Source organism: Xiphophorus maculatus, chromosome 1 (assembly GCF_002775205.1).
Source record: "Xiphophorus maculatus strain JP 163 A chromosome 1, X_maculatus-5.0-male, whole genome shotgun sequence".
Classification (NCBI taxonomy): Eukaryota; Metazoa; Chordata; class Actinopteri; order Cyprinodontiformes; family Poeciliidae; genus Xiphophorus; species Xiphophorus maculatus.
The window spans coordinates 28,985,151-28,998,264 of NC_036443.1; the positions used below are offsets into that span (position 1 = coordinate 28,985,151).

The 13,114-nt window shown below is 39.1% G+C and overlaps 2 protein-coding genes across 2 annotated transcripts in view; one reads left to right on the forward strand and one right to left on the reverse strand.

Annotated features, from left to right (window-relative positions):
- The window catches only part of LOC102230904 (SPRY domain-containing protein 3-like), a 50,511-nt gene extending 44,470 nt beyond the window's left edge, over positions 1-6,041 (reverse strand). The window contains exons 1-3 of the mRNA XM_023341585.1: positions 4,742-6,041; positions 3,527-3,654; positions 1,724-1,799 (exon numbers count right to left, since the gene is read on the reverse strand). Coding sequence (XP_023197353.1) covers positions 1,724-1,799; positions 3,527-3,654 — 204 coding nt within the window. The 5' untranslated portion in view covers positions 4,742-6,041. The remainder of the gene's footprint in view (positions 1-1,723; positions 1,800-3,526; positions 3,655-4,741) is intronic.
- Positions 6,042-6,783: 742 nt separating this feature from the next.
- Positions 6,784-12,317, forward strand: LOC102230643 (insulin-like growth factor-binding protein 5). The gene is made up of 4 exons (XM_005801906.2): positions 6,784-7,403; positions 8,067-8,101; positions 8,678-8,797; positions 10,750-12,317. The coding sequence occupies exons 1-4, from the start codon at positions 7,067-7,069 to the stop codon at positions 10,861-10,863; spliced, it is 606 nt and encodes a 201-aa protein (XP_005801963.1). The 5' UTR covers positions 6,784-7,066; the 3' UTR covers positions 10,864-12,317.
- Positions 12,318-13,114: the final 797 nt, after the last annotated feature.

The window sequence follows — 13,114 nt, forward strand, 5'->3', positions numbered from 1 at the left end:
ATACGGTGCAGGAATTTGCTGGTAATGTGCCATTAGGTTAAAATGAGGGCAGAAAAAAAACTATTAAAGCAAGCGAAATGGAGCAGCTGTTCAGCAGGAATCAAAGCCTGAAGACCTGAAAAAACCAGAGGAGTACTGACAGCCGGGGTGAAACGGATTCCTTGTGAAAGCAAAACAAGGAGAAATGAGGGAAGCAGTGACGCATATGTCGACAGAAGTCTGACCTTTAGCAAAATAAATGCTCCCAAATTTCAGAGATATCTTGGAAACTGACAGCATGTGCGTCACAGAACAGAGAATAATGTAGCACAACCTCTGGGTTACGACCCAGGTAAAATCTACTTGTTTTAAATGTCAGGGAGATCCACGAAGCTCAAAATGAGACAGTCGTTTGTTATCATCGTTATTGTGGGGGAAATTTGACATATATTTAATCTACAAAAAGGTTAAATGTGACATAATAAGAGCAGTGTGTAGAAAAGATGCACAATGTCCAGTCATGAGTTATCCGACTGGTCCAACTACCACTACTGAGCCAACTTCAGCTCTATTTTAAGTTCAAAGAATCCACAGTCAATGTAAATAGTTCTTCCTTTCTCTTACCCAAACATTACAGGGATGCAAATAATTAATGAACTTACGATTAATCGTCGATTAATGGTTTATTAGATTACATTAGTTCTAATGGACTAACTTATAATGTCGCTTACGCCTTCTTTTAACGTTGCAGTTTGGCTGCCATCCAGCAGAGGGCGCCGCTGGTCATCATTAAGCAGAACCAGTTGATACAAGATGGCGGGCGCAACAGAACAGTCCAAACAGAAAATGTGGGATGGAAAATGCGCTTTATGCAGTTCTGTTTTGAAACATAAACACTCGACAAGTTCCTTAAGTTTCATATTAATAGCGCTCATTCAAACACGCTCCGTCTCTGTAAGTGTTTCATAAATTGTACCAGAGGCTGCTAAGAGGCCATGCTTCAATCATGTTAATGTGAGAAAACCACAATTTTCTGTTGTCACAATTTAATACACAAAACTATGTTAAAATGTAATGTTTTCTTATTATTATTATTCAGCATATTATGAAAATATAGGACGGTCGGGCCTCTTCGTACAAAAATAAACTCAGGTTTTTGAGTAATAATAATCTAGTGGATTAATTGATCAACTTTCGATTAACTTATTAATCAATAACTTGCATCCCTATCTGTAACAGAACCGATTTCAGTTTCAGGGCTAGACATAGATCTTGTTTTGGCTTAACTTGAAGTTCACATCAGGGTTAATGGAGGTCAATCCAGTCAGGGTTTCCTATGATGCTCCAGAAATTTCAGACATTACATGAGATGCATTTTTAGCCACGAAATGGCCAGTGAGCGTGTGCATGAGTAATTTTAACTAAGCAAATTACAATAAAACATAAATCTCACACTTACCCATACCTAATTTGGGGTAGTGGTTTTTCAATGGTGAGCTTAAACTCCTGGGGGGCGCTACTTTAAATTTAATATGAAGCTGGGGAAAAAATGCCAAAAATTGGACTGTAATGATTAAAATTGCTGGTTGGATGGAAAAGCATTCCTGGGCATAACCAGGGATGATGGTGTGGGGAATGTGGCTCACCATACCATGCATCAATTGGAGTTACAGCAAATTAAATATAAACTAAAGTGATCAGTTCACATCTGGCGGTTCAGTCGCAACACGTCAAGATGCCTCACCTCAAAGTAGCAATTTCCCTTTGATAAAGGATGGCCAGCCACATAGCAACCCACTTCCTCGGAGTTCCCTTGGTAACTACAGAGAGGAAATTACAGGTTAACAATAGGCCCAGTTTCTGTTTGAGCTAAACATCAGCTCACTGAAAACCCTTGATCGAAGTATATTCACCAACATGGTAGACAGATGTAATAAGAAATAGATCTAGCAATTATTCACCAGGATAATAGCCAAAAACATATTTTTCACAGTCTGCTTGAAGCATTTCTTTTGCATATTAGAATTTATTTGTCTACTGTTGTTGATTTTAACTTGTAAACAAATATTGCATTATGGCAATACATAATAAAACTTCCACTTTTCTATTTCGGAGCTTCTTAGGATCCTCAGACACTCAAATCAGAAACCTTTGGAGACTGCTGGAGTTTATTTTTTAAGAGAAATTCATGAAAGGTGTGTTTCAACAGAAAAAATAAAATAAAAACACAATTACTAAAACAGGAGTTTTCATTCATTTTATAGTCATTGTTACTGTTTGCAGCAGACTCCTTCAGACTTATAACCAGCCGTTTGTTCCAATGTTTTTGTTTAGCAATTAAGCAATTTTGATAACTTTGACAAAACATTGTCCTCTTAGCTTTCCCTAGATAAATTTTTCCAAATGCGTTCTAAAGCGTTAATTTATTTCAATTGAATAAAGTTTAACATCTGCGTTGAAGTTTTAGTTCCGGCAGTTAGGAATTTGTTTATGCTTATGCTCTTATTTTGAAGTGGGTGAAGATTGTTCCTCTCCTTACATTCTCCACCCATCATGCAGTGCAGCAAATAACGTCTATTCTGTACCCAGAATGCACAGCAGTCAAAAATCTACTGATGTCCTGAATGCTTTCTGTCAGTAGGCCTACCGTTGTCAATTAGGCAAAATTAGCGACAGTGTTAGCAAAACTCAACAACTTTTGATCTGTTCCAAAGAATCGCTTCCTGAAGTGCAACCATACAGATAGGTCTGCAGTGACATATTTGATCCTGTTGAGGGCGTTTTAACACATGTTGTGTCTGACAGCTGGAGATTATCACTGTGGTGGTAATTAGCGCTTCTGCGTTAGCTTCCACTAAATACCATGTTTGTATTGTGCTAGCATTAGCAAAACTAATGTTTATGATTAGTGCTTTAGGGTTAGTGCAACTAACTTTTACACTTTTTCTACAAAAGTTTTTTTTTGTTAGAAAACTTTATAGAAACGATGTTTTACTAAGATTTAAAATAAAAGTTGAAAAGCAGCAACTTCTAAGATTTATAATTTTACAATAATTGCAGTGGCACCAAGATAAAATAAAATAAACCTTAGGAAGAAAAGGAGGAACACATGGGAGTCAGAAGATTCAGCCAGTTCCTTCTGATCTCTTTCCAAAAGTGTTATGTTTCTCTTGTTTATTTTTTGTCCCACCATGTTTGGACGCTCAAGGAAAACTACACAATCCTTCAAAAAGGGTTTCAGTTTTATTTACCAATGCAAAGCAATAAAATTATAGGTCCAGCCAATGGCCTCCATCTTTTGTAAAAATATGGGCTCCAAAGTTTGGAAAAAGTAATTCCTTAAACATGACCAAATGGGTAGAGTAGTGTATACTTTTGATAGGCCAAATAAGGTCAGCTTGTTTTAAATGTTTCTTGAAACGAATTTTGATCATCAAAACATTTAACTTTCTGACGTTTATGGAAATGGCTATCATTAATGTTCATTAAGAAGAGAGGATAAATGACCATGAATATAATATGATTAAATCTTGACAGGGAGGCTGACCTAAGTGTGTCCCCATCCTTCTGCAACCTCATGCATCGATCCTGTGCTGGGTGACCATCTCCTATGTCTCGAATTCTACGCCTCAAATTGAGAAGGCATCTGTGGTGTAAAACATTGATGTCATCCATCTGAATGAAGATCAAAATGGGAAAAAGAAGAGAAAAACAATCTGTCAGGAAGCTAGCTTCGATATATCAACAAGGTTCATATTTCTCAATATTATTCCATAATTTTCCAGGTTCAAATTTCTAGATTTTTTTCAGCATTTCAATAAAAGTCTGGACATTTGATTATAAAGTAGTAACTTCGAACCTGTCTGAATAGTAGTGGAGTCTAATTATCTGTAGGTTCTACAAATATTGAAACAGCACTGTTTAAACTGGCAGCTTTATTTAAAAAAACAACTGTTTGACAATTCAAAGAAGGAACAGAATATCCTAGGCAAACTATAGATTCTCTAATGCAGGTTGTACACTTTATACCTTAATAAAAAAATTGTTTTAGTGTATCAACTTACTTACAGCGCAAACATGTTGTAAAACTCCCTTTTTCTTATTTATGAATCAGTGAGTCAGAAAAACAAAACACTGAGGAGGAAAATGGGACTGTACACCAAGTAGAACTGTTGTTGCAGCAAGAAGGTTCTACATATTCTGACTCTTCAAACAGTCAAAGTCTAAATTTTGAGGGAAAAAAAAGAGAAAAAAAAATCTAATCCCCACCCCCCTCAGAATTTAGATTGTAATCTCTGACATTTTTCTTTGTTCTCAAAATTATGATTTTTATTTTTTTATTAATCCTGACTTAATTGTTTTTTGCAGCGGCCCTAATCATTTCCCGTAGTTTAAACCCTCCACAAACATTCACAGTGGAAACGTGAAATTTGACGATGAGAAGGGGGCGTGTCTCTGTTTACATCCGACAGCCAGCATCCTCTACCAGCTGACCATCAGAAATAAAAACACGACAATTTATATTTAGTCATTTAACACCATTATTCAGCCGGATAGCATCTCAAACAGACAGCTAACGGCTCCTCGGTGGCGGAAGAATGGAGAACTTAGTTAAACTAAATCCGGGTTAGCGTCGTTAGCGGTTAGCATGGTGCGGTCTGCTTCCCCGTAAGAAACCAAAATTACAGATAAAATATATCCAAAACAGAAAGCAGTTCTCCACACCGTCAGGCGTTCGGGTAACGGCGAGTGTGTCGCTTACCTGTGCGCCGTTAATGAGGACAGAGACTCACTGCCGTCCATCGGCTAACCTTAGCATCACTCTCAACTTTGGAAACTGGAGTTCGGCGCTTCCCACTGACGTCACGGTCTCCTTCTTTTCAACAGCCAATAGGAGCACGAGTTGAGAAACGGTGTGAAGGGTTTGACCAATCCTGACTCCCGGATGAGTGTGTGTGCGATCCTCTGGGTTCATCCTGATTTCATCTGATGGAGACAAAAAAATCCTGATGTTTATCAGTATACTATGAATTATTTCCTTCTCCACGCTTTTGTTTCGACCAGTTTGCTTCAATAATAGCATTTTATGATCACTGGCGGTTTAATTACCTTAAAACGTATTGTTAATAAAGCAATTATAACAGTAATTAGGGTTGTTTTAAACCAGATGGTTGGAGTGGGGCTTTTATTTGTTTTTTAAAACAGAGAAAATAAATGCTTTTTGAACCAGATGGGGTTAGACTGGAACCAGAGAGACACCGAGCAAGGAAGAAAAAAAAGAAGAATCCAAAGCAGAGTGGAAAAGAAGGCCCCTGCTGGTCTGGCAAGAACCATGGAACATTCTCCTGATATGAGCCCTGCAGAAGCTTGAGAGCTGATGGGAACACAAGGCGGCAGGTGATTTGTGCACTCCATGCCAAACATAATCCGGAGACCAGGCGGCTGGTGGTAAGGCAGATTTCATCCCCATCGAGCCCGGCGTTTCAGCAGGAACAGGTCAGTCACTGAGTCACTGTGCTCTGCTGGATCCATAGGACCAACGTCTGGCATCAAGTCTAACCCTTAACTTTCAGAATGTTTTATTTTCATGCTGTTTCACAGCAAAGCTGCTGAATACAGCGTGTTACTGCCAAAGGATCCACTTTGTCAACTTTTCATTTTGAGCATCATAACTTTAATGTTTTTAACTGCAGAACTTTTACCGTGTAACAAGAATATTTGAGACAGAAATATCTTGGCTGGGCTAGAAATCCAGCCTCAACATTTTACTGCAGCAGTAAAGCTTTTCAAACTATCATACTGTAAATGTCACACAAAATCTATCTCACAAAATCGCAATTGATTTCCAGGTTTATTGTGAAGCAGAGGTTTAAGCTAGAGTAGTTTGTGTCTTTCTGCATCAGATAAGAATCCTGCTGTGTGTCATTTTTGATGCAGTTGATCTATAACTACGTGGCAAATGAAAGAGTCAGGATCAGTTGCTGCAGGATATGAATCTGCATTAAAAACTGTGTCTACAATCCAAACTAATTGCTTTGCATGTTATTGTTTTAAAATGATCTCGTCTACATTTCTGCAGAAATTACTCTGCTTTCCTATTATATTTGGAGCTGGAGCTGTATATGAATCAGATCTGTTTGTTTTACATGGCGCTCTGGGATTATAACTGATGTAAATTGGCAGTATATAAATAAAAGAGCATTGAATCCTTTTAATTCTGCTTTCAGCTGCAGGGGACACTGCTGTTTAAAACTCTGAAGCTACAGTTAGTGGTTTGCAGAGCTTCACTGCTCCCCAGGATGCATTTAATCTTCTCGATTACAGTTTAAGAGTCAACTTATATCAGTATCTGAGCGTCTGAGTCGTTAAATCAGTGTTCTGTAAAGTCCTAAACATAAAGATTGTTAGGGATTATTACATTTGTGGAGCTCAGTTACATGTTTAGACAGGAAATCTTACAGAGGATTCCACCGCGGGAAAAAAACTTAGAGTTGGATATGCATTTTGCAGTGGGGGAACAGCATTGCAGTGTACGCCCATGTACTGAACATTTATATTTGTTACCATGGCGAACCTTAAAGATGGATCTTTGACACTGAAATTAAAGTACACAGAACTGACCAAGTGATTCTGGATGTGTTGAAGGAGCAGATTAGCATGAATGGTGATTGGGTGGAGAAATTCTGATAATTTCTAAAAGGAATATAATCCACCCTTCCTTTACTCCCCCCTCCTTCTTTCTCTCTTTCTCTCTCTCTCTCTCTCTCTCTCTCTTTGAGTCCCAGCCCCTGAAGGTGTCATAAATGTGCTCTCTCCCTCTCTCTCACTCACTCCCGATCACCGCCTTTCAGATCTTTAAAAGCTGGCGCTTTGCTGTGTCTCTCTCAATCTCCATTTGTGTCCTCTGGCACTGCAGGGGGACTCAGCCGGCAAAGCGCCAAGGAAATCTACTGTTTTAGGAGCAGGAAACGGACGCAGGAAAGCGGGGGGGAAAAAAAGACAAGAGTGATATACATCCAGAAATAGCATCGGCCACATTTAACTGACAGGGAGTGACAGTGTGCAGAACCTGAGACCTGAACAGAAGATGCCTCTCCTTTCTAACTTAACGGCCGTTGTGTTGCTGCTGATCGCCCACTGCGGATCTTGGGCCGGGGGAAGCCGCTGGGGGCCCTTCAAGGTCTGTCCCTCTTGCAAGGACCCCCTGGGGGTGGGCCGGCCCCCGAGGGACCACGACGTCGCCGGCAGCACGACAGTTTTGGCCCAGGGGGAGCCGTGTGGCGTGTACACCCTGAGCTGTGCCAAGGGGCTCCGCTGCATGCCCCCACCCAGGGAGCACAGCCCCCTGCAGGCTCTGTTGCAGGGACGAGGCGTTTGCGCCAAGCACATCAGAACTAGTCCCACCGAGAGGCCCCACCCCACAGGTAAGACACAAGTGCATGAAATCACATACAGACTCAGCTTGACATTTAGAGTTATATTACAATGGATACTGCACGCATTTCTGCAGACTCGCTCTTTTATTGCATGCATGTGATGCTGTGTCACCAGTTAGTGTCTAGCCAAAGCATCTCTGGAATCACCAAAGATAGAAACTCATTCATGATTCTGCTGCTTTGCAGAAACTATTACACTCTTGGTTCAGTTTCAGCATCAGTTTGCCTGTAAAGATGTAAATGCTTGCATTTATTTAAATGATTTTAGGTTTTTTTAGCTGTAACACATCCAGATGTATCATCCATTGCCATGCCAGGGCTCATGACAATGATTTGTCCTACAAGTCAGCCTCTCCGTAGGGAATTCAGATGAAATGTGAAACTGTCACAGTGTCACCTACATCCTGATCAGGCTGCTATTTATTGCAGTGATCACCATCTGCTGTTCGAACTGAGATACTGCGATTAACCGGCATGAAAAAAGGGAGCATACTGATGGTAATCGGTGCTCAGTCACAGCTGGAGGTCTTCAGCAGACTTGTTTAGCACAAAGATGCAGCAGTCCATCGCAAATTGTAAAACAAATTGATAAATGGGGAGCGCTGCTGTTTTAATGTCACATTCTCATCATGGCGTTTCCTTTCCTCCCAGGTCCACATCCCTCACACTTTGGTGACCTTGAAAAAGTAAGTTTAAGCCCTTCTTTTATATCTCTGCAAAGTAAAAAAGAAAAAGAAAAAAAGAAAGAAGGATGCATTGCAATTCATTTCCTCACGGATCCTCTGCTGTTCAGGGTGTTGCAGCGACATGTACACGCGCTGCTCACACGCCATGCATTATGGTGCATGATGTGTGTGCTGCTATGCGGCAGAACTAATTGAGCATGATGTGAATCGGGAAAGTTTGGACTCGGCTGCTGCAGCCACAGATTTATTTCAAACAGAAGAGAAGTCTGTATGTTCAGAAGTGGTGTGTGCGCTGCTGAAAGAGATGACACAGTCACATTTCACACCAAAAAAATGCACAGTCATTTCTGTGACCTGAAAAGCTGAAGCATTGTGTAACAAAACGTTATATAATGTGACACAATATGTGACATCTGTTACACATAAATGATCCTGCTTGTTACTATGCAAAACGGCTGCTAATCTAACACTGACGAGGGATTTCTGAGGGGAGCCAGCAGCTTTTAAATGCCACCCAGCTTCTGTCTTTCCTCCCTGGGGCTTTTAAAGTCGCCCTCTGCATTGCTCTTTTTCCAGGCACCCTGCCGCAAGCTACTCAACAGCGTCCTGAGGGGTCTGGAACTGACGATCTTCCAGTCTGACCGCGACATCTACATTCCCAACTGTGACACCCGGGGCTTCTACAGGAAAAAGCAGGTAGAGGTTTCTAGGTCTTTGCTCTGTTCGGTGTTGCACAATTTGCATGAGTGCATGGAGGATTTTTTTGTTATTTTACTCCTTTTTACCCTAAATAAAATCCAGTAAAACCATTTATATGTGTGCAAACATGGTAGTTGCAGCATCATGCTGTGGGGGGATGCTGGAAATCCTAAACAGCTTAAAATAATGGAAATAACCACATTCATGTTTTGGAAATGGCATGAATGTCAAAGTCCAGACCTAAATCCAAGTGAGGTAATGCTTTAAAAATGAGTATCAACACAGAGGTTCCAAACCTTTCCATGTAATTTTCCCCAAAATTGCATTAACTTCTAGCCGGAGATCCCCTTTGCAATCCACAGACAATGCTGCTACAAAATATTTAAATTAACATCAATTTTCAGAATGTTTTGTTCCTCACTTTTATTCACTATCTGTTTAATGTTGCCTCATACCTTCTGAGTTTAGTCGGCCGTGAGTTATTATGGTTTTCCAGAGGTGTCCTCCGCAGCATGACTGCTAAATGGTTCCTTCTGCCTGTTCTTATCAGAAACCTTTCCATTTCTTGCTGCTACGCTAACTGGAAGTGCAAAGCAACTTAATTTTGAGCCAATCAGAAGGATGCGCAATGTAAATAACTTTTCCATGTCATTTTAATTTACATTTTATAATTATGATTAAAATACAGGTTAGACTTTATGGTTTTGAAAACTATAGGTGATCCTTCAACTTTCTGAGCTTACCTAGCGCCCTCTTGTGGCCCCATCTTGAAAAACAAAAATCATCAAACAGAAGGAAGGATGGGAGAAACATTGCAGTATTGGTTATACAAAGTGTTGACTCAGACAGGCTTAACACAACTGCATGCCACACTTTTAAGATTTTCCATTGCTTTTTTTGTCAGATCATCAGGTAAATTATCATTAAGTTTCATTTAAAAAGTTTTTAATTGTCCTAAGTTCATTGAGAACAAAAATGGCTTGAAATACATTATCCATAGCTCTTAAATTTTGTTGTGGAAGGCCTATTAAATCTCAAATATTCTATGTAGTTTTATTTATTTTTCCTTGTGGGTCTTTACTACTACACAAATCTTTGAGTAGCTCAAACATTTTCACTACATTCTGTGACTCAAGGCAGTAGAGGCTACTGGTAACTAGAAAGTGTAAAATCTAGTTAGCTTCTTTACCACCATCATGGCTAAATGCAAATGTATTGCCAGTCGGCTGGGCGATGTTTGTCTTAGCTACTGGTTTACTTATGTTGCCAGCCCATGTGATTTATTTATTTGTGATTCTTTCTTTTGTACATTTCTGTAGTGATACAAGTCTTAAAGCTTATGCAACATTCACATTTTGCACATTTTTGTTCTTCCATTTGGGTCTCCACTGCTTCTAAAAAATAGTCCAAGTGCTTTAAAAAAGTTATCCAGCTGTTTGTTTTTTTAGTTTATGTTTTTTAAAGGATGGAAAACAAGCCGTTTCAAAAAAAAACTCCTGATTGTTGAGTTTTACTGCGCCGTTACCTAGCAACCCTAGCCAAGTTCCGCCCATCACCTAGCAACCATATCTGAGCTCCAGCACACTTAGTCAGCTGGTTTAACCACTGTATGCTCTGGACAATGGCTGCTGGAAACAACTTGGAAACCACCAGCAACATTTTTGTTGGTTGTGCAGGAGGCTCTACTAAAGCTTTTCAAAGATGGAGGGTTGTATAATTGCACTTCTGTCTTCAGCCATTTTCACATGAGAGAGTAAATGTTTTGTATAACTTATAACTGATAGACCTGTTAAAGGAAGCCACCATTAAATGTATTTTCTAATGGTCTTAATAAAGGGCTTAAAAAGTCTTACAGATAAGTTGGTGAAACCTTCAGAAACCCTGTAAATTCCAAAGAAAATACATGAAAAAGTAAGTTTTTGTGTCCATTTCTTTCTCTCTCCTCGTAGTGCCGCTCCTCCAAGGGCATGCAGCGTGGCCACTGCTGGTGTGTAGACGAGCTCGGCGCGCCCGTGCCTTCCCGTGCCAGAGAGGATGGCACTTTACCATGCGATGGGGAGTGAGAGACACGTCTGCCCGACTGCTCTGAGCCTGGAGAAGGAGAAGGAGGAGGTGGTGGTGGTTGATGGGTGGAGGAGCTGGAGTACAGGGAGGAGAGGGCGGGTGGCTTTAGCATGTGCTAGACACTGCCTGGACAGGAGGTAACAGGGATAAACCACTCCCTATGGGGAAACTACACATTCATGCCCTCTCTTTCTCTTGTCTCTTGCAGCAAGATACTCTCTTTTATGGTCAAGCAACAGTAACATCTGCCTGAATGTCAAACAGCTGCAGCAGCGTCCTCTGCCTCGTCTCTGTGACATGCTGCATGCTCGTGTTAACGCTCCGTGAACTGCCTCAGCGATGATTTAAAAACAAAACAAACAAAAACACCCTCCGTATTCCCTGACTCTTGTCCCGGCTTTTCTCCTCTTTTTCTTCCTTTTACACTTTTTAGGGATAGCTGACACTGCCTGTGTTTGTTCTGATCTCAGTGGGCTTAAATACTGTTAGGTAGGTGATGTGACACAAAAACGTCTGGAAAATCATTTTTAAATTTAAAAATGTGTCTCCCTCACCGTCCTCTCTCTCCCGCTCTCCAAAGATACACTGATATCGCCATAAATGACAGAAAAATACTTCTTTTTTATTATTAACTTATTTTTGGGGATGTATTGACATCAATTACTGCTTGAATCCTATAGTATCAAATATATATAGATATAGAAATACATGTCAAGTCAGAAAAAATATCTCTAAGAGTGCATCGGTTCATTCTGACTGCCTATCAGTTGTTTCTTTGTACATATGTTTCAATTTTGTGGTGAAGTGGCAGACAAAAAGCTTACAGCTGTTACTCTTTTAAAAAAAAGTTGTAAGGCATATTTTTCTACACGTCAGTATAATATTTTATATATATATATATATATATATATGAATTGTTGATTTATTTAATGAAGCTATAATACAATGCCATGTATTTTTATATTGTCAGCAGTTTCTTATTTAAATACAGAGATTATTTTATTTCATGTCGGGGTGAAGACGCCTTTTTGGGCCACAATACATTCATTAGAGCTCCATTAAACTGCTGTACATGACATGTAACGGTTCTAACTCATGTTTATCTCTTAATTTTTTCCTTTTAGTTATGTTTTTAAGGGGTTAAGAATGACAATGATTATTCTTTGTTTTATTTCGGCAAGTCAAAACATCATTTTTTATTTCAGTACGAGAAAAAAACAGAAAAAATATAAGATTTGTTAGTGTTATGGTATGTCTCTGCTGCGTCCTTGCAAAAGTCCCCCAAAATCTGTGTGCTACTAAATGAAATTAATGCTGTTTCTGACTAATCTTGTTGTGCCAGTGTGTGTGCTGTGGTGATGGGTCTCTGCACAGAGGACCTGTAAAACGTTTGCAAATACAAAAATAAAACATGACAGTAAAAATGGAGAAGAATAAACATATATTAATAGAACGTCTGGTGTCGAGTGTTTTCTTTCTTTTTGCCAAAGCTGAGCCAAATAAAACAGCATCAGTACTGTAGCTTAACAGAAACTACAGTAGAAATAGAGTTGCAGTGATATTGTAAAAAATATTTGTTGAAAGTTTCTTCACATCAATATGGGGTACTGATATGGTCGTAAACAATGATTGGTCCAGTTTTGCAGATACAGATTCTGCAGCGAGTAAGTAATGCCACGCTGTTTAATTTTATTTAATTACATGCATAATACAACTACTGTCACATGCAGAAACAGTTTATTGGACCCTCAAAATATCACCTAGAAAAATCCTTCCACTGAACTGGAAATCCAGAACTTCACTAAGTTTTTAGTCTGTGCTCTTAGTTATTTATAACTTGTAAATCTAAAATTCAAAGTTATGATGAGGAAAGTCAAAATTATGATGTTGAAATCATGTTGAAAGAACTTATTACTTTGGAAGTAAAGCTTATGACTTTGAAAATTGAAATTCTAACTTTAAATCTCAAAATTATAACTTTGTAAGTCATATTTATGATGTTGAAAGTTGTAGTTATGACTAAAATTCAAAATTATAACTGACTGTCAAAGTTATAATGTTGAAAGTTGAAAATATGATCAAAAATCTAAATTTTGACTATGAAAGTCTAAATTATGATTTTGAAAGAAAGTATGTTTTTGAAAGTCAAACATATGACTTTGAAAACTGAAATCATAATGTTAAATCTCAAAATTATAACTGTGCAAGTCAAAGTTATGATGTTAAGATTGAAAATTGTGTTTAAGTTGA

Coding starts and splice junctions, on each gene's coding strand:
- LOC102230643 (XM_005801906.2), top strand. CDS start 7,067: ATGCCTCTCCTTTCTAACTTAACGGCCGTTGTGTTGCTGCTGATCGCC. Junction 7,404..8,066: donor CGAGAGGCCCCACCCCACAG/GTAAGACACAAG, acceptor CTTTCCTCCCAG/GTCCACATCCCTCACACTTT. Junction 8,798..10,749: donor GCTTCTACAGGAAAAAGCAG/GTAGAGGTTTCT, acceptor CTCTCCTCGTAG/TGCCGCTCCTCCAAGGGCAT.